This window comes from Onychostruthus taczanowskii, unplaced genomic scaffold (genome assembly GCF_017590055.1).
Source record: "Onychostruthus taczanowskii isolate IOZ18803 unplaced genomic scaffold, ASM1759005v1 scaffold119, whole genome shotgun sequence".
Classification (NCBI taxonomy): domain Eukaryota; kingdom Metazoa; phylum Chordata; class Aves; order Passeriformes; family Passeridae; genus Onychostruthus; species Onychostruthus taczanowskii.
In genome coordinates, this window is record NW_024498340.1 from 52466 (window position 1) to 79092 (window position 26627).

The 26627-nt window shown below is 41.0% G+C and overlaps 2 protein-coding genes across 3 annotated transcripts; both read right to left on the reverse strand.

The window, feature by feature from the left end:
• Positions 1-1684: 1684 nt before the first annotated feature.
• LOC121348354 (ovalbumin-like) lies at positions 1685-6634 on the reverse strand. The gene is made up of 7 exons (XM_041427759.1): positions 6467-6634; positions 5774-5824; positions 5072-5200; positions 4312-4429; positions 3504-3646; positions 3171-3326; positions 1685-2080 (listed from the first exon to the last, which is right to left on the reverse strand). Exons 1-7 carry the CDS (start codon positions 6632-6634, stop codon positions 1685-1687), a joined length of 1161 nt encoding a protein of 386 aa, XP_041283693.1.
• Positions 6635-21187: 14553 nt separating this feature from the next.
• Positions 21188-25703, reverse strand: LOC121348352 (ovalbumin-related protein Y-like). Of its 2 annotated transcripts, none has more exons than XM_041427756.1 (7): positions 25527-25703; positions 24806-24864; positions 24097-24232; positions 23230-23347; positions 22854-22996; positions 22366-22521; positions 21188-21592 (listed from the first exon to the last, which is right to left on the reverse strand). In XM_041427756.1, the coding sequence occupies exons 1-7, from the start codon at positions 25692-25694 to the stop codon at positions 21188-21190; spliced, it is 1185 nt and encodes a 394-aa protein (XP_041283690.1). In that variant the 5' UTR covers positions 25695-25703. The 2 variants fall into 2 exon arrangements, with proteins under 2 accessions (XP_041283690.1, XP_041283689.1); XM_041427755.1 differs by having other exon boundaries at positions 24097-24225; positions 24814-24864; positions 25527-25694.
• Between the last annotated feature and the right edge of the window lie 924 nt (positions 25704-26627).

Genomic DNA, 26627 nt, shown 5'->3' on the forward strand with positions numbered 1-26627 from the left:
TTGAGTAGCATGCATGAGGGAGTATGGGTCACACAGCTCCCTTCCTGGCAGAAAATTGGTCTCAATATTCTCTTAGCCCAGAGTTACGACAGACTTATTCCTCACCTCTGAAATGAACCAACTCAGGCAGAAAAATTGCAGAAACATGGAATATTGACAGACTTATTCCTCACCTCTGAAATCAATGAACCAACTCAGGCAGAAAAATTGCAGAAACATGGAATATTTTAGGTTGGAAGGGACTCATAAGGATCACTGAGTCCAACTCTCTGCTCCTCACAGAACTGTCTATAAATAAACTATATGACTAAGAGCATTGTCCTGATGCTCTTTGAACTCTAACAGGCATGGCACAATGACCACTTTCCTGGGAAAGCCTGTTCCAGTGACCAATCCTCTGGATGAAGAAACTTTTCCTAATGTTCAATCCTGATACAGCCCCATTCCATTTCCTCATGCCCTTGCTGGTCACCATATGGAGAGCAGCACCTCCCTGCCCCCAGTGAGGAAGTTGTAGGCTGAGATGAGATCACCCCTCAGCCTCCTCTTCTCCAAGCCGAACAAGCCAAGTGACCTCAGACACTCCTTGTAGGTTTTGCCCTTGAGAGCTTTCACCATTTCAGTCCCCCTCCTCTGCACACACTCTTAGAGTGTGATGTTCTTATATTGTGGCGTCTAAAACTGCCCCCAGCACTGGAAGTGAGGCTGCCCTGGTGCAGAGCAGGGAGAATCCCCTCCCTTGCCTGGCTGGCCATGCTGTACCTTATTCCCCCCACGACACCGCAGGTTGGCCCTCCTGGCTGCCAGGGCACTGCTGAATCATATTCAATTTGCCATCCACCCAAAGCTGTAGATTTGTACACAAAACCAGGATTACCCTGTCCCAGGTGCATTTAAAATACTCCAAATGAAAAGCATTTGCTTAAATAAGTTTTTATTATGATTAAAGGAGCAAAAGCGTACTCCCACAAGACCCATTGTATACAGGGATAGGATATGTGGAGAAAATTTGAAGAGCAACCTGCAAAACCACCACACTTGGTCATGATGATTGATTCTAAAAGGCTTAAGAAGAAATATTAGTTACGAAATTTCTATAATGTATCCTTAGAAAGGGAGGAAGAGCCTTGCAGTATCAGGGGTAGAAATAAAAACCAATTGCTTTGTCAGAGTAGGTATGGTTGGTAGTAGTTTAGAGTTTAATTTAGAAAATTTTGAGTGACTTATTCCAGGGGAGTAACCATGAAATTTGTCTGTTGAGAAACCTGGCTCAGTTAGAAGACTGCATTTTTTTCCCAAAAAAGGTGATATGTTTTTTCAGTGTGATGATTTGGCACTATTACTGTTAAATTGCACCAGGAACATCTCTGCTAATGCTCATGTTTTCTTTGGGTCAGATTTTCATTCCTTTAACTCTTGATCTATGAGTAAGTGATAATACTCTGCAGAAAGGAAAGGCAAAGGGCCTCTGATTTCCTGGCAAAATTTCTCTGCCTTAACTTCTTTTTTTTTTTTTTTCCTTTTTTTTTTTTTTTTTCCTTTTTTTTTTTTTTTTTTTTAAATAAAGCATTCTGGTTTTAGAAAATATGTATACAAGAGAAAGTTTGTGTTTCTTTTTACCCTTGATACTGCAGCACTTTGGGTCTTGTTGTGAGGGACAGAAACTCTTCCAGCTTTCCTCTCTTTAAGGGGAATAGCATCTGCCAAAGAACAAGATGCTGTCACTTGGGTTGTGCTTGATCCAGAAGAGGAAAGGGTGGTCAGCTCTAATCTCTTCAGAGACACTTGTGTCATCTACCCCAGCTTCTGATGAGCTTGCCACCTTACTGTCTGCTTCATAGATCTCCACAAATGCCTCATGGAATGCCCCAGATACCTTCAGGCTCTGTGCTGAAGAGATGCCAGACAGATTGGCTGATGGGCTGAACAGGTCAGTGATACCCAAGGATTTTAAGACAGATGTGAGGTTATATTTTTCCTCAATCTTCATGCGAGGGAGATAAACTTTAATTTTCTTCTCTTCCATCTTACGAGAACTGGTCCACTCCTTGAGATTTTCAGAGGTGATTGCGGTCTCAATCTGCAAGGAAGCAAACAAATTAGATCTCTGGGATGAGAGCACAACATCTTTTGTAGCAATGCAGTACTATTTGTGGGCTTTTTTCTCTTAAACTGACTACTTTTCTTATGGTGTATTTTCTGGGTGTATATGGATTAATATGTCTAGAAGAGAAAAGCAAACTATGACTCTCTCTTCTCTGTCCTGCTACCTATTTCTTTAATAGGCTCACTGGCAATTTAGTCTTGACTAGATGGCTACTCAGCAAATTTCCCAAAGCTCTTGCCAATTTATCTTCTTTTCTTCAGAAATATATTCCGGAAGTTATTCTGTGCTTATGAGTTGTAAGCTCTATTTACATTTAAGACCTCCAAGTAAAGAAGTGTTAAAGGTTTTACTAATACCTGAAGTATCTAGAGGCATTTGAACACAGCTAAATTTCTTCAGTAATAAATGAGCTATCACTTATTACTGAAGACATTTAGCTGTGTTCAAATGACTCTTTATTTTATAATTTAGGTTCTTAGAGTTAGTGCGCAATCATTTCAATGAACTTGGATTTATTGTATAACTTTTCCTATTCAAACTGCATTCCTGCTAATGGCTATATTCTTTTCATATCAACAGTAATATGTCATGTATGTTTTACTTTCTGAAATTGCATTAACCATTCCAGTACTCATATTCAATTTTTAGATAGTTTAATTTTTGAAGACATGAAGGAAGCATGTTGAAGGCTGTCAAACCATTCAATAATTAGAAATACTCAAGCTAAGATGAACTTCCCAGTAAGTTCCTCAGTATGCAGAAATTGAGATATAAAAGCTTTGGAGCTCAAGGTGCTGGAATAACAGCTGCTTATCTGAGAAGAATCTGTTTTGCAGTGACAAAAATTTAACCCACTAAAGCAGTTGCTTAGCAATCCATCCTCACACAAACTTTTGCAGGACCACTGAGAGAGCTGAGTGCCTCTATGCAACAATCCCATGCTGCCAATATTCAGCTCTGTGCTGGGGATGTGCTTTAAGATAACTTTATTATGAAGATCTTCTTTGCAGCTAAAATTTCACTGTGTTCATGATTTTCTGAAACCCAGCTGCCAGGGCCATACCTGCTCCAGGCCAGAGATGTCATCAGGCACCAGCACCCACAGGCTCAGCCGCCCACTGGCATATGGAAGCTCCAGAATTTTGCATTTCTCGGAAGAGATCTCTGCCACTTTAAATGTACCAGTCTGAGACATCATCTGCACAGGTTTGCTTTCTTGCTGCAAAACCAAAGAAAATAATATAGTTTTCAGAAAGATTGTTCCCAGAGTGTAGAAATGCCTACTTATGATTAAAGCTGATGATTGCTCTTTTTCGGGAAGATTATACAGCAACTTGTCAACTCCCTTCATAAATTCTAGAAGATGACACCTTTAAAGTGATGTATGCCCACATACCTCAGAAATTCTGAAAGGAACCGTCTGGGTATCTTCTTCCTTAAATGCTTTCTCCCACCATCCCTTGAAGTAGATGGCACTGACCAGGACCATGTCAGTTTGTGAGCTCACAGAGCTTGGTTGAAGTATATTCTTGATTGACCCTTTCAAAATGCACAGGAGAAGAGAACATATGTAATACATCTGTGCATAACACATCTTACTTGGCAATTACGACATTAAATGGAGTGTAAAGAATTTGTGGGAAGGAGAGCATAGGGCAAGGACCTTGCTTTGGTTTTGTAGCTGTTATCTTGTAGTTCCAAGGCTGATTTGCTTACTGCTGTTGGCAATGGTTGTTGTTTCTCTCCCTATAATTATAGTGAGAGATATAAGATCCAGAGATTTACTTGATACAAAATTAGCATATTTTGTGCCAATAGGAAGAACCATTGGAATCTTGTATCTCAGGATGGTCTCCCAACCAAACATTTAATACTTTTTGCTTCAAACTAAAGTTGAAACACTGGTGTCAAACTATTTGTCAATGTGTAAAAAGCATATTTTAGTACTGTCCCTTTTATCAGGACTGGAAATATTACATATCCAAAGCCTCTACAGATAGAGGGAGTCCTCTAACAGGGGTATGTCTGAGGAAAAAGAAATTGTTAGATGACAGTTCTGCATCTGGGAACTGATCTCTTATCCAGGAAAAGGAGCAGAGGGAGATGTGTTGGTTTTTCATCACCTGACTTAAATATTCTCACATGTTGTTCAAACATGGTGGCAGGAGGGAAAATACCTATGCTGACATTTGGCTTCCTCTTACCGTTTGTCTGACTTTCAACCCAGGCATTTATGAGCTCTCTGGATTTTTCTGCAGCTGCTTGAAAGCTGATAGATTCCAAACTTCCCTTATACAGTTCCTTCACACATTGAATGTATTCCTGCAAAGAAAGAGTATGCCAGTTTCAGATCAGAATGTCAAAGCATATTGCAGATGTAAAAGGCAAGAATGAAATTAACAGATATGAGCAATTTGCTTATTAAGGCTAATCAGTAAACTATGAGCTAGTTCATAAGCATCTTAAGGTTTGACATGCATTGTTTCAAGCAGGAGTATATGCCCACATTTTTAAAAAATATTTTCCAGAACTGAGTTTAATCTAAAACCAACATTCATTTAGGTTAAGTATGGGTTTTTTTTTTTATTTTGTCCACTTTTAATTTTTTTTGCAATGGTATTCTCCTTGAATTTCAAATTAAATGTTCCTTTCAATGGAAAACTTTGGAGTATTTTTGAGTACCTGAAGTACTTTTTCAGGTTTGTTTTCCAAGTTGAGAAGAGTTGGAGTTATCTCTTTATTAATTATACCTTGACTTGATTGGATCTTTATTGTACTTTGCACAAACATCTTTTTGGCTAGTCACATTTTTTTCTCAAGACTTTCAGGGGTTAGGGCTGGGATAGACAGAATCTTTCCATATGGAAGAAAGTTTCTTTAGCAGAGCCTAGACTTCTGACAGTGCTTTTTGCATTACAGAAAGTTACAGTTTTGACATTCAGACCAGATCTTAGAGCAACTCACCGGCAGAATTGGGTATTTCTCTTCAGCATAAAGTCTGCTGGCAATGCTGATCGAATAATTGTCACTTGGTTTGGTGATTTGGGTGAAGATGTCCTTGAGTGAAGCGTGAATGCTCACAGATGTGCTGCACTGATTGACATGAATACAAATAAAAATACAGATGATGTTACCCCAGCTTTAAGGATGAGTAGGTATTACATACTATATGAAAGGAGTAGAGTAGTTCAGATGCTTCTGCTTATAAAATTGTTCGTCCTATGCTGATGTAGTAATTTTGTAATATGATATAATTCGGTGCTGGTTTTCTACTGTAATTTCCTCATACCATTTGGGGGCGGGGGGGGGCTTTTAATTTTCTTCTACAGTAATCTAGCTTCAGCAGATCAGTTCCCAACCTGCTTCAGCAAATCAGTTCTGTTTAACCACTAGCACACAGCTACTTTGCCTAATTATACAAATATCTATAATTACCCCCTATTGGCCCAATATTATGGTGATGGGTTTCATTTTATGCTTGCTCTGAATTCTCTGTTGCCCACCTTCTCTGTTCATTCTTATGAGTGAAGTGTTCCCCCAAATGCTGGATGAAGAGCACTAGCTGCACATGGGAGCAGGGTTGGAACTGCTATGAGACTGCTTTATCTGATAGATTTTGCTCCTAGGAGAAACTGACATAGAGGAGGGATTAAATTGTTTCTGTACCTGAGATTCAGTACTCTCTCCAAATCCTGGGATTTTATCAAAGTGGATAGCCTGTAATTAAGAATAACAGTCATTGAAATAACTGGTATGACAAGAAAAGGGTTATGCAATTGAGATTAACACATAATGTTTGAAACAAACCTATTGACTAACTGAGAATGACTCAAAAATTACAATCTATCTGTACCATCTCTGAATAGCCATGCATACTGTTGCCTGCTTAGATGATCCTTTTTTCTACTGAGCATCTAGGATTCGGCTCCAGTGTGTGCTACCAATAATGCCAACTTTCTTGTAGGTAGCAAGCCAGCCACTCTCTATGAAGACAGTGGGAGCTCTAGGATACACATGAAACACTTTGCAGTCTGTGGATATGTTTTGGCTCTTTCCCTATAGATTTTTATCTCCTTTCCCTATTAAAAAATAAAAAAAAAAAGTGTTGCTAGAATTTTTGTCTTTGGGAATTCTACTGCTAAACTATGATAAAATTTAAATCCAGTCTCAAGATTTCGGGCTGGTGCATTTATTTAGCACTGTGGGAGTTTCAGGTGGTCACAGCTTTTGATAACTCTGGATCCGTGTTTTGGTAACTCTGGATCCACATTTTTTAACCTCTGAGGGACATTATCATATCTTTAAGGGCTGTGTCTCTGTTGAGCATCAGGAGGGTTTAAATCCTCAATGTAGTCTCACCTTTTCTATCTGAGCCTTGGTGTTATCTTTTGCACCTATGTAGACCATGGAGAGAGTTGAAATGATGAGCAGAGGGGAGTAGCAGACATTCTCCTGGACACTCTGGCTTCTCAGCTCCTTGAATATGTCACAGCAAACTTCTGTGCTCACTGGACCGATGGAGGCCATTGTGCAGCAGTATTGCCTAGAGCAAAGAGCAGAAGTACAGTAGCAATGTAATGATGGGAGTAGCATACACACACAGCACATGCACTTTAATAGGAATTTTCAGGCTGTAAAATATAAACAAGTCATTTGGAAATCATTCTATGTTTACATGTCTGTTGCTATGCTCACCTCCCATGCATGTTATAAACTCTGTTTTCACAAATCTGCTTCCTTCTGCATTTCTATACGTTTACCTTTTTGTAACAGTTCCTCAGAGCTCTGGAATCTGTATGTGATTTCTGCTTACCTTTTTGAAGCACTCAAACAACAATTGCCTGTACTTATTTTCATTCATTGAAGGCTACAGTTCCTTAGTACTTTGTAATAGCTTGATGAAAACAAGAAAATATTCTCTCTTTCATGTGCATGCAAAGCTGGAAATTTAGGCACAAATTATATTTCCATTTGATTTAGATCTGGACAGATACAGGTAAAAGCAGAGGCTAGTTACTTTTATGTTGTAAAAATGAGTAGATATAGTAAAGTATCTATTTGTTTCACAGTACTTGCTGTCAGTAGTTCTTCAAAAGCCTGTAGCTTACCCTTGTTTTAGTAATGGAAACATGGACAGAAAATATAATTTGTCTAAGGTCACTGAATCTAGGAGCAAGGCTGATGCACAAAATTCATGTTTCATTGTATTATGCTTTCAGCTATACCTTGCTTTGCATAAACATGCTGTGTTTTCTCAGACTATAACCTAAGAAATTAAATTGCTGTTTTTCAAAATCCAGCCCCTTATGTAGGAGCTAAATGCTAGGATCTCGAGTTTCTCTTTGTAGTATTAAACTCTACCAAAGTGTTTTGTGACTGGCCTCTTGGATATACACATACAGACACACTGATTTTTTTTTTCTTACTTTCCTTTCTGTATACATGTTCCCACTTATAAGTTATTTAAAAATTGTACATTTCTGCACCCACATACCTTTTTATGTTGTGTTCCCCAGCTGTATTTTTCAGGAATGCAGCTCAGAGAAATTTCACACTAAAATAAACTTAGTAAATTCACTGAACACCACAGTTCTGCTCTCAATGCACTCTTTTGAACCAGAGGTCAACCAAGGAAAGTTATTACTTGTCTGTCAAAATCAATCTTAAAAGATACGGAATGGGAAAATAAGGTACTCTGAAATGAAATAATGTTTTGAGCACAAAATAACACTTTAAGCACAGAGAATAACTTTTAAAACCTCCCCAAAACCACAAACATTCAGATTTTGCATATAGTAAAATAGCGTGGAATGCGTATACACTGGTGAGATTTGTAGAGAATATCATGTAAATATTCTGTCCTGAAAAATATCAAACACAAGACAATAACTTCTCTCTTTTTAAGTTCAGTCAGAACCAAGGAATAATGCAGTAAGAAGGTAAGTTTTCCTAGAGAAATGCTTACCTTCAAGCTTCAGCACCAAAGACAATACAGCTTTCCAGCTGTATGTGGGTATACTGGCTGAGCCCTTGGGAATTTATACAGTCTGAGTTGTGACCCACCCATCGCTGTCCTTCAGAAGTTTGACTTTTGACACCATAAAAATAAATTAATGGTATTAGGTCAGTTTTTTGTTTCAATGGGTTCTGGTTTGATTGAAGGGAGAGCAAATATTAGTATTTTATTCTTTTTACCAGTGCTTTCCACGAGTACATCAGAACCATTGGGCTGGAGAAGAGGGGGAAACAATGCCTCATTGCAATGAGATACTGAGATGGCAGTAAAAACAAAAAATGTGAAAACTTTAGTGATGTCACATATAATTAGCAGCTATTAGTCAATACGTCAATAATTAGTCAATTTGTTATTATGGTTGTAGTAATAGACCAGAACTCTCTTTCAGTTAGTCCTTTCTGAATATACAAAATGCAACCATGCTAGACAGAAGAGATGGGAGGACAGGACTTTTCCTTTTATTCTTCTAAAAAAATTAGGGAAATAAAGTAGGATGGATGTGTCAAAACCAATTGAGATGAAAGTCAAAACCAGGAACATTTATAAAAGATCTTTCTATGAATGTGGTTTTGTAAAAAATTATTTTATTTTCAGGGGTTAACAGCGAAACATAACTCTAGACAAAGTAAAAAACAGTCAGTGCCAAATTGTGTATGCACTTGCCTTGTATCTCTCAGATCTTCCATAAGTAACTTAATGGCATGACAGATGATAGACGAACTGTGAAATCCAGCTAGAGTGTTCATGGTCTGTGGGACAATCATAATATATAATAGCAAATACATTTCATTTATAAAAGCTATTGTTCTGTATTGGAATAATAGAATGGACAAACAGTTAAGAAACCATTTTGACCTCTGCAAAGCACTGTGTGATTTCTAAAAGCACGGGGAGAAGGGGGGAAGGCAGGAGGGGGATCTCAAAGTCTGTGTGATGTAATTCTTTAGAACATATGGGACATAACTGTGATCTCTGTTAAGCAGAGTAGTCTCCTGTACTGCTGTCAAAAGTTTAGGCAGTTCTTTCCCTCAGTCTGCTTCCTCTTGTGAAAATAAATGTGCCATATAAACCTACATTCCCCTTGATGAGTCGTTGTCTGTCAGCGTGTAGCTCAGGAGATGAAGTAAGGTGGTAACACAGACATCAGAAGAGGCAGAAGTGCTTTCTAGAAGTGCTAGGTAGCCAGAAGAAAATCTGACATGTGATTAAATAGTGGGAGGTGTGCCTGGACCCCAAGTCACAGGGCATGTATTACATGTTGCTTTCCTTTTAAGCTTTGTGCCCACAAAATAATAATTATTAGTCATCCTTCTAAGATGATGATGAAAAAGCTGAAGTGAATATGCCAACGTGACCTAATGCCAGCTTTGCTGAACTAGGAGGAGCTGTGGACTCCCTCAAGGGTCTTAGAAAGAGGTCTGGATAGACCGGAGAGCTCAGCAATCACCAAATGTATGAAATTTAACAAGAGCAAGTGCCAGATTCTCCATCTGCGATGGGGTGATCCTCATTGCAAGTACAGATTGGGGGATGAGAGGTTAAAAACAGCCCTTCATAAAGAGATCTGTGGTTTGGGTCGATGGCAAGTTGAATATGAGTCAACAGTATGTCCTGGTAGCCAAAAGGACCAACCACATGCTGGTGTGCATCAGGTTCAGCATCACCAGCCAGCTGAGGGAGGTGATTGATGCTGCCAAAGGCAGGGGACGTCTTTAATGTCCCTTGAAACCCAAACTATTCTCTGATTCTATGATTTTCCCACTCTACTCTGCACTGATGTGGCCTCACCTTGACTCCTGTGTGCAGCTTTGGGCACCTAATTGTAAGAAGGACATCACACTGTAAGAGTGTGTACAGAGGAGAGTGACAAAGATGGTGAAAGGCCTCGAGGTCAAGAATAGGAGGCTGAGGGGTAACCTCATCTCAGCCTACAACTTCACCAATGGGTGCAGTGGAGGTGTTGCTCTCCTCTCTCTGGTGACCTGTGATGAGCCACAAGGAAATAGAATGAAGCTGCAGCAAGGGAAACTCAGATTGAACACTGAGAAAAAATTCTTCATCCAGGTCAGTCACACCCTGAAACAGGCTCCGCAGGGAAGTGGTCACAGCATCCAGTGTGTCAAAGTTCAGTGAGTATCTGGACAATGCTCTTAGTCATATGGTTCATTTGTAGGTAGTCTTGCAAGGATCAGAGAGCTGAACTCAATGATCCTCATAGTTTCCTTCCAATCTGAGATACCTCATGATTCTTCAGACCTGTGTGTCTTCACTTAATAGGCTGTTTTCTCACATTGTTCAGAGTGCACCTCAGATTTATGCCACTATTTTCACGCCTTATCCTTTTTTTGTTCAGGGCCTTTATGTCCACAAGGGTTTAGTTCTACTTCCACCACACTGGTCTTCAATTGCTCTATGTGAGAGTTGGTCAGTGTATTTAACTCAGTGAAACCTGCCTTTCAAAATGTCCTTCAAGACCCTGCTAAACAACCATGATTCCCATTCCCTTTGTCTGGTCGATCATACATGAATTACAGAGGTGTCCAGACCTGTATCACAAGTCTAGCTCATCTCATATGGCCTGAATTTTAGGACCTAAAAACATATTCAGGAAGAAGCTTTTTCACTTTTGTTAGTGATTTTTTTTTTTTTTAACACACTATCACACTACAAGAATAGAATAAAAATTATCCCAGTGTTTTTTTTATCTGGTGAGTTCTACTTCTGTGTAGTGTTTTGGTTCCAGATCTTCAGAACAGCTTTGTATGATTTGATGCAGAGCATTGTTCCATGAGTTATACAAAAAACATGTTTTCTCTCCAAGAATTGGAGTTTCAGGTTCAGAACACATCCACAATAAGCAAATACATGGAGGATAATAAGCTCTGCTGTGATAATGTTTGATAAAGGGAAGCTGTGTTCTTTCTGAGGGATCTGGTGTGGTTTTCTGTGCTCAGACTGGGAGTTAATGCAAGGCCAGTTTTAAGCAACAGAATATACTCATGAGCAAATGAAGAATTGGATCAGAGCAGACCAGCAGCATAGCATCAACCCTAAAAAGTCTTTCACAGTCTGCTTGACATAAGGTCTAGAGTAAGCAAACCTTCCTGCACTTGGAAGACTACCTGGGACAACTGGCAATGGATTTTCCTGTCCAGCACAGCTGTGCAAGCGGTACAAACAGTTCAGTCACAAATCCTTGTTTGACAATGCTTGTCCCAAGAAAGCGGTCAGCTAAGGCTTGGTTGCCCTTTCCTCTGCCAGGCATTTCATTGTGGAGCTGTCCCTAAACCAACAGACTCTTGAGTACCTGAGCTTTGGACAACTGCCAGCATAAAAGGAACTTCTTAACCAAAAGAATATGAAGTCCAGGTCAGCTCACAGAACAAAGCCTCTCATCTAATCACAAAAACCTACTCAGAACTTGGGATTCTGTCCTTGATCCTGCTCTTTTACCAACAGAAAGGAGCATATTAATTATTTTGTGTTTGTCTTTGTTCCACATTGTGACTCTAGAAGCTGGCTTCAATCCGCAACAGAGGTAATCAGTCACAGAGAGATTTACTGATTGCAGCTGACTGTCTAACTTGTTACCATTACAGACGTGGGTGCTGCAGCTATTGATGGTTTCTCTCTTCATTGTTCTGTGGTTCTGTTTTTTCCCCAGTACAAATCAAATGAAGTATCTGGTCAAGCTCCTTCAGACAGATGCCCAATGCCCACCTGGCACCTTTCTATGACATTTCTGTGCCATTGGAGATGTGCACTGTTGCCTGCAGTGCTGCCTTGATCTCTCACAGACAGTGACAGGGCATTTGTCATTGCTCTTAATTGTCATTGCAAGATCCCCTATGACATCTTACATTCATTTATTAATTTGAAACTGACACAGGCTTAGACTTCATTGTACAGATGATGATTTCTTACTGCTCCCCCTGACATAGGTTGATATGACCTTCATGGCATAATTTTCAATTATCACATCCCACAGGCCAACAATGGGTTGGATGGGAGTCTTTGATTCCCATGTTTGAAAAACATCCTCACTGTGGTTGAATGAATTTTAGCCTCACATACATGCAAAGCCTTTGCCTTGCTTCCACACATGCCACATATCTTTCTGTGGAGGCATCATGTCTGTGATGATAAAGGTGCCTTCATTGTGTCCAAGCTCAAATGCAAAAAGCAAGTGTATAAGAGTTGAAAACAAGGAGAGTCCACCAGGCAGGAGTATAGAAGCTTTCATCAAGCATGCAGAGATGGAATCTGAAAAACAAAAATTATGCTGGAAGGAAAATAGACAAGGGATATGAAGGACAGTAAGAAAAGTTTTTTAGGTATAACAGCAAAATGAAGACTAAAGAAAAGTCAGGATGATTAAAGAAGGTTCCTGATGATTTGAAAAACTAATTTTCAGAAAGGAATTGGAGGAGAATTGAGGGAACTACAGGTCTCTGCAGTCACTGAAAAGGTGTAGTGCACTGCTGCAAAGCACTGAGGGTTAGTACTCATTATGATCTGTGTCAAAAAAGACACAGTCTCTAAGATACTGCTTAAAATATGATTTATTGCAGCTAACATTGAAAGGAAAAAGAGGATAATAGAGGTAATTTTTATTGTCACTCACTGCAACTACCTGAAAGGAGGTTGTAGCCAGGTGAGGGTCGGCCTCTTCTCCCAGGTAACTAGTAATAGGACAAGAGGACATACTCTTAAGCTCCATCAGGGGGGATTTACATTGGACATTAGGAAGAAATTCTTCGCAGAAAAGGTGATTGGGCATTAGAATGGGCTGCCCAGGGAGGTGGTGGAGCCACCAACCCTGGAGTTGTTTAAGAAAAACCTGGATGTGGCACTCAGTGCCATGGTCTAGTTGACATGGTGGTCTTAGGTCATAGGTTGGACTTGATCATCTCAAAGGTAATTTCCAACCTAGTTGATTCTGTGATATTTCCTTAGCTGCAGGGAACCCCAAGCTGTGCAGCACTGGAAAGATCACCAGTCAAGGAATGGCATGCAGTGCAATTCCCATCCACAGAGATAGGTGTTCACTGGCACTTTGGTCTTTAGAGCTCTTGCAGGAATGTTTAAAGGAGAAAACAATTAATTTCTTCTGAGAAACAGAAAGATGTTCATGTGAAAACTTGCTGCTTTACTTTATGATAAATGCAAGGAGGCAGGGGATGCAGTCACTCATGCCAAGTGGGAGCTACCTACAGGTTCCTCCCTTCTGACTTGCACACAAAGTTCATGCTGCAGCCCAGGGCAATGTGCAGGACAGCACAGGATGGGGAGCCAAGCTCCACACTCAGCAAGCTCAGGCCTGTGCCTTCTCCTGTCAAATACTACGTAGGTCACTAAAGCCCTGGTATACAATTGTGTTTGAGCTCAAATCCCTGCAGAATGCTTCCAAGCAAAGCCTCCTGGGAACATTTTGAGACATGTGAAGGATGATGGGGAAAACCAGCAGAGATTTACCAAGGACAAATCTTTCCTGACAAGCATCATTGGTGTCTAGGATGGACAGCTTGTTGTATAAACAAAGGGAGAGCAGAGGATATTGTACACCTGACTTTAGTAAGGCCTTCAGGATGATCTCCCATAATATCCTTGTAGTCACATTGGAGAGCTATGGCCTGAGTAAGCAGGCAATATTTTGGGTGGAAAGCTGTCTGTACTGAGAGAAGCAGCAGGAGCAGGGCTCCTCCATGAGGACAGTGAGCTGGGCCAGGAGTCAGTCCCCAGGGAGGGCAGTGCCCTCACCACAATATCTGACCATAGGTAAGCAGAACCAAATGTCAATGACAGGTCCATCAACATCCATGGACACAGCAAGAGGAGAACCAGGGCCATGGTCCATTTCCAGAGCCTAGGATTAGAGAGCAACAAGAGCTGGTTGCTGCCTATGGAATGGGAGGCTTGCTGACAAGGGCCCAGCTCCATAGCACCTGAGCAAGGGAAACAGGACAGACCCTGAAAGGGTGACAGGTCCAACCAGGCCTTCAGAACGAGGCAATATAAGTGACAGGGCATGTCGAAAACTAAGCTGGAAAGTCTCTCCACAAGTGAGGGCTCTAATCAGATCCAGTGACTATGAGGCAGGACAATAGTGACAAAGTAGGCTCAAGTTCAAGCCAGGAAATGAGTGCACAAATTGTTCTCAAGCAGGGCAGGTCTTAGGGGAACAGGAGAACAGCCCCTGATGTGGTGTCACTGGGGTAGGGGCTGATGGCCCAGGGCAGGGGGTAGCATGGGATCCTGGGCTTTGGACAGGTGGGAGAGGTCCCGTGGAAGATCAAGGCCACTGAGGGCTTCTAGTGCAGCCTCCCCTCTGAGGACAGCGTGTCCTTGCTCCTCAGGGAGACCTGCACTCGGGAGGAACTCACTTCAGAGTGACTCAGTGGCTGTGGGGTGTTAGGGGGCTGTTTCAGGGGACGCAGAGCTGGGACAAGGGCAGTGGATAGGAAATGGACATGGTATAAGAGGTCAAGAACTGAGTGAGGTGGTCAGGCCACCCCAACAGGCCCCAGAGGCTGGTCAGGAACAAACCAGGAAGGATGGTCTGGCTGGGTGGAAGGGGATTCACTCAGGAGCCTGGGTGTGAGTAATGAGTGAGTGCTTTGTGGGGATCAGAAAAGTTTGTAAGGACAAGGCCCTGTGTGAGCAGACACCCAGGCTCCTCAGTGCTTGGCAGAAGGCACAGGCAGGACTGAGATCACTGTCAGAGAACAGCAAGGGCCATCTTTTCCCAAAGAGGAACAAACCAGGAGGCAAGGGGGATGCCACAGCTGGAGCTTTACCAGCCAGGGCTCAGCAGCTGAGCAGAGCAGTCCTGGAGACCATGGGAAGCCCAGACCCTAAGGCAACATCATGGCTATGAGGCAGGTGCAAAGACAACATTGACCACAAATTCAATTCACACAGCAGAGGTAGGTCCAGGTCCAGTGATCACAAGCCGGGGCCAAGGTCACATTAGGAGTCCTTGGCCAGAATGGGCACAGCTGTGTTTGAACTGGAGAGTGACACACCACTGATGTAATACAGATGGGAACTGAAAGTCCAGCACATAGCTTGCAGCTCCTGGGGTCACAGGTGTGGGAGAGGCTCCAGGTATGGCTGAGCAGGACTATTACAAATTCATTAATGCACTCAGAGCTCTGTCATACACTTATGAGCAAAAGAGATGGGCCTGGAGACAAGGCTACAAGGCTTAGGACTGAGGTCTGCCAGGAGGTAGAACTGGAGACAGGAACCTGCAGTGCACTTCAGTGCTATGTTTAGGCTGAAACAAGCTTCTGTTGTGGGCAACAGCTTTGACTCGGGGAGTTTCACTTAGTCTCTTGCTGATTAACATTAAATGTTTGTTGTTTATTTGGTAGCTGACAAAATCAATGTAACAAACTATGAAACAGACCTTTCATCCTGCTTCCTCACATCTCACTTCAATACAAAAAGTCTCCTCTTATGCTTACTAGTTCCAGCTTCCTTGTTACACTCAGTGCTCACCAGCCCCTTTGGTGAAGCAGCAAGCGATGGAAGAGGTTGTGATAGGTGTACAACTGTTTATATCTGCCAGATGCTGCTGTTCACTTTTATCCTGTGCTCTAGTCTGCTTCAGGAGCTGCAGTTCCACAAGGATGTCCTTGCTGCAGCATCAGTGACCAGCAGGCTGCAGTCCCCCTGGACTGTCACTGCCCTGGCATGAGCTGTTTGTGAATGCAATGCACCAGAGGTAACTCCCAAGAGTGTGCCTTCAGCTGTGCTCTTTATAACATCTCCTTCTTAATAACTGATGCCTAGAGAGGCTGACCTGGAGCAGAGACTAGGCAGAGTTATAGGAATAAAGTAGGTATTTATTAAAAGGCCTTTAAAGGATACACCTTGGGCAATACAAGAGCCTGGCAATGGCTACACCCAAGATGGACCCAAGATGGACAACCGGTCATGAGTCTTCACATTTTTATAAGTTTTGATCAATTTTCATATTGGGGTTAATTGTCAAATTGCAGCTTCAGATTATGAAGTCACATCCTCCCAGAGGAGCAAACCACTCTCCCTGGTTTGATCTTTTCAATTTGCCATTGTTTATGCTTTTGGAGCTGAGGCTGTAATGGTTGTCCTTGGTTCTCAAGCTGGAAAAGTATTGCTTTGTCTAACTACCCTGTGAAAAGAATTTGCTGACACTTTATATGAAGTCACACACTAAGGCAGAACAGCAACTAAAAAATATGAAAGCTAAAACTTAAGGCATCAAACATCCCCATGTATTCTCTCCTTTGTTTCTCCAAACACATCTGTCACATGTCTCTGTCTGCCCTTAATTACACTCGGGCAGAGGTGCCGTATGCTCCTTTGACTGGAGATTTGGCATACAATGAGTTCTTTTCATTCATTACAAGGTCTGCTGCAAATGGCCAAGGACAGTTGGTGTCCTCCTCTCACAAATGGTGCCAGCGCCCAACACAGGCTCCAGGCCCATGTGCAGAGGGTGTTGGGGAAATCTCCTGCTGAAGCTGGTTGTGCTCTCAGGGTCCTAATACAGACTGTTGTCAGTCCTGGAACTTAAATACCTGGTAGTATTTTCTATATATTTATTACCTCTCGATCGATTTCTCTTCCATGGCTTTGTCAAGTTTCCCTTTAAAATCATGTGAAATTTTATCATCTTCCACATTCTATGACCATTAATTCCATCATTCAGCTGTTTGTTGTCAGCTACCACTATGTGCTGGGGTTTTTTAACTGCTTTCTGCTAACTTCTTTTAATGCCACTAAGTTCCTATGTCAGAAGATATACCAAATAGTTAACCTCTGTCACTGCCTCTATAACACTCAGGACTTTAGAAACCTCTGCTCTTGAGATCATCCCTCTCCTTAGAGTTTGACTGCATAGCTCAGGGGCCTGTGAAGCAGCTTCCAAACCTTGAACCAGGGCACTGTTTGTGACAGAGCTGTGAGATTCCTCCATGGGGGTCTACATCCCCCTCACTCAAGAGAAGAATTTAAGTAGAGTCTCTTGACTGTCCCTTGCTACTTCGCATGCCTTTGCCTGGCCATGAACCTTAGCAAGATGGACACTGCAAGTGTTAATTTTGGACACTAGTAAGAAAATTATTAAAGTATATTTTATTGGAAATGACATGAGAGGGGGAAAGGAGACAGCATAGACAGTTTAATGTATCTTCCAGTGGTCAGATCCCGAAGCAGTGCAGTATTGGATGGATCTTTCTTCAGGGAACAGCACACGGTGCATAACCCATGCATGCAGAGGTTCACAGGTGGTGTGATCTTTATACTTTTATAGGTATGTTCTGTTTATCATTTCTACTGAGGAACCAAAGTATACAGAAAAATGCTGCTTCACTTCAATATATAGATAAGGATACACCTGCAACATCATCACAGAGTGCCAGTTTGGGACCATCTGTGAGGTTCTCCATTCCTCCATCTGTGAGCTTCTCCATTATGATTAGCAGATGAAGTTTAGCCCGCAGCCATATGATATGTTTTGTGCTGTATAGTCCCCGACACTAAGCAGTATGTGCAGCATAACTTAACATAAAAATGCACACACTGCTCAGCCTGATCAGACCCATTTTTACGTGGTCACTAACTCCTCAATGTACAATAGAGTTTTGGTTAGGAGCACTACAGACCCTGATTTGTAGATTTAACCTGCAGGCTTGATATTTGACCTACCTCATCACCACAGGCTTGTTTGGCAATCACTGGACTGTAGCAGTAGTGTAGGGAATTGCAGCATCTAACATCTAGGGAAAGTCCCTGCCCTTCTGGTCTTGTTGTCACCTCCTGCTGTGCATCCCCTTTTCTTGCCAAGCAGACCTACCGTTGCTGCTTTTTGACAATCTCCTCTCTGCTGTCCCTTTTCCCTAGTGATAAATCTTAGCTCACTAGCCACAAGAAGCAGAAAGTCCTGCTCTGTATCAAAGCCTTTCTAGCAGACATACAGCTTCCAGTTTGATTCAGCATATTGTGCTTTCTCAAATGCCATTTGGGAACACAGGACAGCTCTTCTCTGGAGTCCAGGGGGAGTTCTGCACCTCCTCTAGTGACTATGGTTACAGCACAATGCCTGCTAAATCTTGTGCCTTCAGGCATGGATTCTGTTTGCTTAGGACACAGCAGGCCTCTCTCACAAGTCATATATGCAGAGGGACGTGGAATGGTCTCAAAAATTTATATTCCCCAAAGGGCAGGGAAGAGACGTCATCTCCAACCGTTCCCCAAATGACATAAGAAGCAAAGGCACAAGTAGTTCACACAGTATTTCAAATGCTGTCCTGTGTGTGTCTGTTGTTGTTCCACACACGCCTGGCAGTACAATAAATCCAGAACAACAAGGCACATAGTGAAAATAGAGTGTAGTGAATGGACAGATAACAGTTTATTGACATACCAGCTTCAATGATGCTGCCAGGGAGCAACAAGGGCTGCAGGACAATACCCAGACTTTGTGGGAGCTGGGATTAGTGTTATTAAACTCTTGCCAGACTGCATAGCTGGGATACTGCAGGCAGTATCCCAGCTATGCATGGCTGCTCTTCCCTCATCCCTTTGTAACACCCTCCACACTGATCTCTTCGGAATTGCTTCCCATGGGAGATGCAGCAGCTACATTGACCGTGGCAGAGCCTTTGCAGCAGGTCCTGCCAGCACAGACCAGCACTGCACAAACACAGTACTGGGCCCAGCCAATGATACAGGGGTATGGATGTTATTCAACCTCCCTGAATATGCACTTTTATCTCTCATTTTATCCTCTTTAGAGGATGGTTTCTCTTTCATAAACAAAACAGCTCCATCCATTCTACAGTGTTTGACCATGGTTTTTTTTTTCAGGACACAGACATTTTAAAATAGCTCTGATCTTTCACCAAATAATATTTCTGTCTTTTTCTTCAAAAATTACTGGGTTTCAAGCCCAGTTCCACTGGTTTACATTTTCAGCATATTGATCATAATCATCTGCTTGCACAAAAATTAGGAACAGAATTGGAACATACGTTAAGCTCCCAGATCTAGTTTTCAACAGATGTCTCTCTGTCAGAAGACTTGAGAGATCATTTTGTATCCCTAGTGACACCTAATGGCCCAATGTAAAATGAGTCAAATAGTTCTGTTTCACAATGATGACATTAGGTGGACCTCTCTCATATGTAGTTTTAGGAAACCATTTATGATTTCATTCATCTTAATTTCATTACTATTGATTTTCTCCTTTTCTTTAAAATAATCATCAAGTAAAGGAACAATTAGACAAGAGAATAGTTATTTTGTATATTCATGTTATATAATTCAGTAAATATTAAATTTAATTTCATTGTACCTAGAAAGTGAAGAGTGATAGATATGCTTCTTTCAGTTTAATAACAGATCTATAATTGTTTATAAACTTTCACCCTCTGCTCCTTAGAACAGTATTTCATAAATCCTACCTTTTTCTTTTTTGCTTTAGTTGTAGCAAAACTCTCTTTGCTGCCTTAGGTTTTAAGGGAAGCAGAACATTATATGCATAGTATTGCTTGAAATTACATTAAAAAGAGTACTTTTTTTACTTGAATACTTCTGTTAATCATGTCTAATCCCTTAAAACTGTCTTGGGAAGACCAGTATTTGCAGTTCTTCCATAGGCTTCATAGCAGCCAAGATACGCTTCCCTGTAGTCAGCATCACCATTTCAAGTTACTTCTAAAATACTGAGACAGCTTCAAATACTCCAAAGTGTCTCCCTTTTCTAAGCACTTTTTAAGTACTGTGATTTGCAGTTCTGCACGTGTATGCCAGCAAGGAAGATGCTTAAGTCAGTGATCAACACTAATAAGTCTTTCAATTGGATAAACTGCAACCTGAAGAACCTTCCCCCTAAAGATGCTGAAATAGGAAATGATGCCTCTAGGTGATTATGTTATCAAAAGGCAGTAACAAAGATTTTCTCACATGGTTCCTACGGGTATTAGACAGCTGAAGCAGTCCACCTTTAAAAAAAATAGCAATCCACCTTTCCTCATGTTTTTGAACGTGTATCTCTTAGGCATCACTTCAGTGTATTTCTTGAGGTCGATTAAAGGAAATATTTTTAAACTATATGTAAATACAATAGCAGATTAAAATAACTGAGTTATTTGATATATCATATGGAGATGAGTGCAAGGTAAAAATAGGAGCTATAGGGCTTATCTTGCTTAAATTCAGAATTTTAGGAAAAAAAAAGTTAGGGTCTTGAATACTTCATATGTGTGTACATTCTGATTTTGAAAATAGTATCTAAGTCCTAGTCTAAATGCATTCTGTAAATAACCACGACCCAGTATACCATATATTTTGGTTGTGTGGTGCAGTAATAGAGAACAGGTAGAGACATGTTTACTTTGCAATGCTTTTATTAGAATAAATAGAAGGACCAACAACTGACATTCACAAAATCAATGACATATCGTGGGAATGAAGATGGGAAATTGTATCAGTCAGGAGGTGATGTGTTTTGAGATGATGACTTAAGAAGAAATGGTGAATTTTCTGTATGCCTCCTCAGAACAAGACCTGAGCGTTACAGTATGTGCAGAACAAAGAAGCACAAATGCATTACTCAAAGAATGGTTTGCTGAAATTAAGAATTTCATCTGCAAGTTGTCCAGGCATCACTTCAAGGATGGTTGCCCAGAGAGTTCTACAGAAAGGAATGGGATTGTTCTAATAGTTGTGTTTATTTCAGAGAACTCCTGTAGAAAAACCAGACTCTCAATATCAGTGTCAGAATTTCTCACAAGAATCAAAATAGTGGTCCTGAATCTTAAGTTATTCGATCATGATGTTAAGCTACCTCTTGAAGTTCTTATTTATTCCTGGATATAAGTCCTAAGTGCAACTTCTATAAGCAGAAATATCAGCACACAAAGATCTTAAAAGTCACACACTTCTTCAGGAATATCTCCCTAGATACTGAAGGCTTTCCACTTACTGAAGAGATGAGATTATACTACAATACTAGAGTAAAAGGGGTCTGTTTCTAAGGGGTAGGCAAGCATTATTTCCAGCCCTTTTTCTCCTTAGGGAGAACGATATCTACCAAAGATGAGGATCATGTCGCTTGGATTGTGTTTGATCAAGAAAAGGAATGGGTGGTCAGCCCTGAACTCTTCAAACTCAGAGGAAGATTGGATGTCTCCAGTCACTGCCTCTGAGCCACCTGCCTCCTCAGTGCCCTCTTCAGTGACTTCCATGTACGCCTCGTGGATGGCCTCAGATACCCTCAGGCCCTCTGCTGAAGAGATGCCAGAGAGGTTGGCCGAGGGGCTGAACAGGTCGGTCATACCCAAGGATGTCAGGACAGATGTGAGGTTATATTTCTCCTCAATCTTCATGCGTGGGAGGTACACTTTTACTCTCTTCTTTTCCATCACCTTGGGACTGGTCCATTCCAGGAGTTTTTTATAGCTGATTTTGCTCTCAATCTGCAAAGAGAGGCAGAGAATTAAATGTCTGAGACAAAAGTTCAATGGCCTTAAAAGCTGTGTTTTTACCACCTGTTACTGGCTTTTTCCATTTACTTTAGGTACACAATAGAACTGATACTTCTTCTTAAATGCACTTGTTTATCCTGTGTGCTTCCTCCTGACTATGGAGCTTATATAATATGTCTGTCTTGAGGAAGATCCTCAAATCTTTTTCATCTGAAAATATCTTCATCAGATGAAGTCTTTTTTTGTAAAAATATAGTTTTTGTAAACTTCAAATCAAATTGACTCTAAAACTGTTCCTCTTGGAAGATATTTTATTGATCCCTTTCTGTAACTTTTTTCCTTTCTAATGTTACTTTTATAATTTTCCTTTTAGTCAGTTCTTGGAATGCTTTCTTCATCACTTTCATTTTTTATTTCCTCTAGGATAAACTTTTCTTCTTTAGCAAACATTTGAAACCACTCACAGTGATAAAAATCCTGCTACCTTGCCTGCCTCTGATGCCTGATGGAGATAGGTGCATATAGCAACATCCTCTTCTGCAGGGCTACAGCAGCACTACACTGCTTTACCTTCATTTCATAAAACTGAGCTCAGAACTCTCCTCAGAGGCTCTGCCTGAGCACCTGGGCACATTTTGTGCTCCCCCGCCTGCTCTGCACAGCCGTGGGGCGGGCAGCTGCGATGTCAATGGGCAGCAAAAGGTCTGACAGCAGCCAAGCCCCACTGAGCCACAACTCTTCTGCTTGCCCTGCCAGGGCCATACCTGTGCCAGGCCAGAGATGTCATCAGGCAGCAGCACCAACAGGCTCAGCTCTCCGCTGGCATAGGGAAGCTCCAGGATCTTAATTTTATCTTCAGCCACTCTTCCCACTCTGAAGGTGCTGTTCTGATGCATCATTTGCACGGGTCTGCTCTCTTGCTGTAAAAACAAAAAAGTGAGATGATTGTGGGAGCAATCTTTCTCTTTGGTCAGACAAATGTACAAGGCCTTTAAAAGGATAGGACTCAATTTTCAACCATGCTACCTATGGAAAAGAGCTGTTTCTCCATTTTCCTCTCTCGCTTGCTTGTGTGTCCTGGAAACCTGTTCAGTCACAGATCTTGTGAACGCTAATTGGCTTTAGGCCAACTCACTGACAATGATGGACCCAGAAAAATCACCCAACCTGTGACAGATATTTGTAGCACCCAGACTCCTGTCTGTGTGAGCCATGAGCTGCCCTGGCCAGAGGTGTGTCTGTGCCCTCCTACCTCAGTCACATTGAAAGGTTCTTCCTGAGTGTGTTGTTCTTTAAATGCAATTTTCCATATCCCTTTGAAGTAAATGACATTCACAAAGACCAGCGCAGTATTGAGATCAACAGAGTCTGACACAAGGAAGTCTTGGATCCGTCCTTTAAGAAAGAGAAGAAGAGAGAAGTAAGATACAGCTCCTCTGGTGTGCACAAATCTCTGTGATGTTGGGGTGAGGCTGGGGGTTCCTGCTTTGTGGAGTTTCATTTTCATAGCAGTAAACAACCTGCACTTGCTTGACCCACCTTTCCTAGAGGTTATGAGGAGAGGAAGACAAGGATATAGTTTATGGTAGGTGAGGGAAAATGCCTGCTACCAATTTTTAAGTCCTTACCATTTGTCTCCTTCTCCACCCAGGAATTGATGCGCTGTCTTGCTTCCTCTGCAGCTGTTTTGAAGTCAACTTCTTCCAGCTCTGCTCTGTAGAATTTCTTTGCACACTTTATGTATTCCTATAAGCAAAAGGGTTACAGTTGTCAGACTGATGAGGACTTGGAATTATATGGATGTCTAAAGCAAGATTGTGACATAAAGCAGAATGGTTTAAGGAACAGTGAATGTTTACTCCTGGGTTTGAACATCAGGCACTGAACATGTCAGTCACATCTGTCTTCTTGTAACTGAATCTTAAAGCTGTACAAGAAAGACTGCTTCACGTATATAGATCTGGCACTTTTTGATGAGACAGGGATCCAAGTTAAAATTTTTATATATTTCCTTTGTTTTACGAAACAGTTTCTGTTTAACAAACATTTGTAAGGCCAGACAATGTTTGTCTCCTTCTCTTTGTGTTCAATCTTTAGTGTTTTGAATATTGTGTTCTCACATTCTTAGATTTCAAAAGCAAAGCTTCCTTTCACTAGGAAACTGAAAATTTCAGTTTTCATTATTTCAAGTAAAAAACTTTATTTAATTTCCCTTAAGAGTTACATTTTTCATTGCAAGCCATTTTTCTAGTAAATTAACAGCAATCTTGATTACTCCCTGTGATTTGCAATATAGGCATATTTTATGCCATTATATCTTTGCCTTCATCTAAAAGGCACAGAAAAGTCCAAACTCTTTCTGTACCAGTTTCCTTCATGGCTCACAAGCACCTCTTCATCAACAGAGTGGGCTACTGTTGGTGGTGCATCTCTAGGGCAGAGTCACAGGGGATTTACAGGAAATCTTGCGGAAGTCAGTTCACAGTATAACTCACCTCAAGAATAGGGTAGGTTTTTTCAAAATAGAGTCTGTCAGCAATCCTGAGTGAGTTAGTAGCATTTTGCCTGCTGATGTCTGAGAGAAGATCCTTGAATGTTTTGTGGATGGACTCAGCAGTGCCACACTGAGGTGATGACATGAAAAAAGAAGACAGATTGCATAAGGAAATAAGATCCTAAAGTCTCGTCCCTTTCAGTTAAGAGTGATGCTACAGGGCAGTCTTCCCCCACAGACTGTCACCTTTGGGGCAGCCAGTGCTGTAGTGGTGGTGCATTGAATGGGCACATTCATCCTTGTCAAGACAAATCCCCTGAAATGTGCTTTTTAAAAGATGCAGTTGAGTTCCTGTCACTGAGACTTCTGGCCTCTTCTCTGCCCAGCTGAAAATCGAACTGCTGTACCCTGGCTCTAGGTGCTGAGCCCTCTTCACTCATCCCCCAGCAGCACTTGCCTGGGAAGCCACCCTGGTGCCCAAAGCATTCTCCCCACACCATTACTTGTTCTGGTGCGAGATAAGCAACCTGCTGTCTTTCTATGTTTGTTTAAAAACAGGTGAATCACACCCTCCTTCCCTCCCTCCACAGATTCCCTTGGTTTGAGGCCATTACTGTAGTTTTTGTCAGGGTCTGAAACTGCCAGGAGAGGCAGAAAAGTTCTACTTTTGTTCTGAGGAGAAAATAAGACAGAAAGGAAGATTAAATTATTTCTCTACCTGGGAGTCAGAAATGTCTCCATCTCTTGTAACATTATCAAAGTGAAGAACCTGCAAGAGAAAATACCAGTGGTAGAAATGAGAAGCACGACCAACAACAATGTAAATTTGAGGTTTACATATGTTGCTTGTGTAAAAATCCTGTTGGCCCAGAAAAAAAAAAAAAGAAAAAAAAAGAAAAAAAAAGATGCTGAGATCTAGTATTAACTAAAAATTCACAGGTAAGCTTGCAACTGGTCTATGCCCTCTGTGACCTTCTTGGAAACTGTAAATGCTATTCTTTTCTTAGATGACTTTTTTTTTCTAGTGAATATCTAGAAATCAAATGAGTTACATATTATGTGTTGCTAAAAATAGTCTGTCTTTCTGGGATTTATCTTTTATATATATTAAAAAATCTGATTATGTTATTTGGAACTTGTCAAAATTTAAAAATCATAAAATTGCTGACTGGTAGTCTATTTTGCTATTGTCCCTGATATGTTTTTTTTTTAATGTTTAAGTCAACTGCCTGTTATATTGAAAATATACACCTTTTTATTAGTATTGTCTATATGTAACTCTTGATTAAGTTCTCCATTTTGTGACTTTGGCTTAGTTCTTGTGCATTGAAACAGGTGAAAACCTTGTCAGTGGATATTTTTTCAGTGATGTTACTTAGAAGGAACAAGTGGCACAAGTAGAGGTCACTTACACCCATGTAAGTAACTTACCTTCTCCATCTGGGATTGAGTCTTACCCCTTGCTCCCATATACACCAGGGCCAGGGTTGAAAGCATGCTCAGGGAGGAAAAGAGCACATTGTCATTGCTGCGGTGGATTTTCACCTCTTTGAATATGTCAAAACAAAATTCTGCATTTGCTGCACTGATGGAGCCCATTGTGAAATCCCTGTTGTCTGAAGGAAACAGAAAGAGTCTGACTTACTGTGGTGAAATAGGTCAATTGTAATGCAAAAAATTCAGTTTGCATGAACCCCAAACTTAGTGCACAGAGTTTTTTCAACAAACAGAATCCAGTGTTGTGGATTTAAAAGGCAGATATTCTTTTGGATTCATGAGCAATCAAAGCGCTGGACATCTGCCAGCTGTGCATAGGCTGGTGAAAGAAGAAAGCACAGACTAGAAAATACAGTGTGTGGCTGCTAGAGAACAAAATCCAGGGTACTGTGCCATATGTATATCACAGTCTCTATTAAATCAACATATTCATGTGACAGTCATCTCCTAATGTGAGATAATTTGAACAACAGTGCATCTAACTGTTCCCCTGATAGAATGGATGCAAATTCTCTCTCTAAATTGAACTGATTGTATTGGTGATATAAGGCAGATTTTTTATTATTTACCTATTCTGCTTACTATTATATTTTAGGCTTTAAGCTCTGTTTTTGTTTCTGGAGAAGAAACAGACTCATGAAGCAAATGCTTGTGGGTTTTTTTGTTGTCATTTGTCTTTGAAAATGTTACTATTAAAGATAACACAGAACTGTGAAATGATGGGATCATTTGAACATTCTGCACTCCTTGATTTCATTCAGAGAATATCTTAAATAACCCCTGGGATTCAAACAAATTCAATTTTGTCTTTTAATACTAAATGAAAAATTAAAGCAATAGAGGAAGAAGGAACAAAGTCTGTTGTAACTTATCACCAGCTTTTCAATGTGGAAGAGTTAGTAAACAAAACTATAGCTCATAAATACAAATACTTTGACTTTATTCATGGCAGACAGAAATAGCAAAATAATACAGACAGTACATCTGAGGGTAGGTAAGGTTTCTGCAGAAGGCATCCTGTGAAAATTAGTTTCT

What these genes read in the sequence shown, in the direction of transcription:
- LOC121348354 (XM_041427759.1), bottom strand. Translation starts at nt 6,634, where the DNA reads ATGGCCTCCATCGGTCCAGTGAGCACAGAAGTTTGCTGTGACATATTC. An exon ending in CCAAGGCTCAGATAGAAAAG is followed by an intron (nt 5,825 to 6,466) that starts GTGAGACTACAT and finishes TCTTAATTACAG; the next exon opens with GCTATCCACTTTGATAAAAT. An exon ending in GAGAGAGTACTGAATCTCAG is followed by an intron (nt 5,201 to 5,773) that starts GTACAGAAACAA and finishes CATGTCAATCAG; the next exon opens with TGCAGCACATCTGTGAGCAT.
- LOC121348352 (XM_041427756.1), bottom strand. Translation starts at nt 25,694, where the DNA reads ATGGGCTCCATCAGTGCAGCAAATGCAGAATTTTGTTTTGACATATTC. An exon ending in CTCAATCCCAGATGGAGAAG is followed by an intron (nt 24,865 to 25,526) that starts GTAAGTTACTTA and finishes TTTCTCTTGCAG; the next exon opens with GTTCTTCACTTTGATAATGT. An exon ending in GGTGGAGAAGGAGACAAATG is followed by an intron (nt 22,997 to 23,229) that starts GTAAGGACTTAA and finishes TCTTTCTTAAAG; the next exon opens with GACGGATCCAAGACTTCCTT.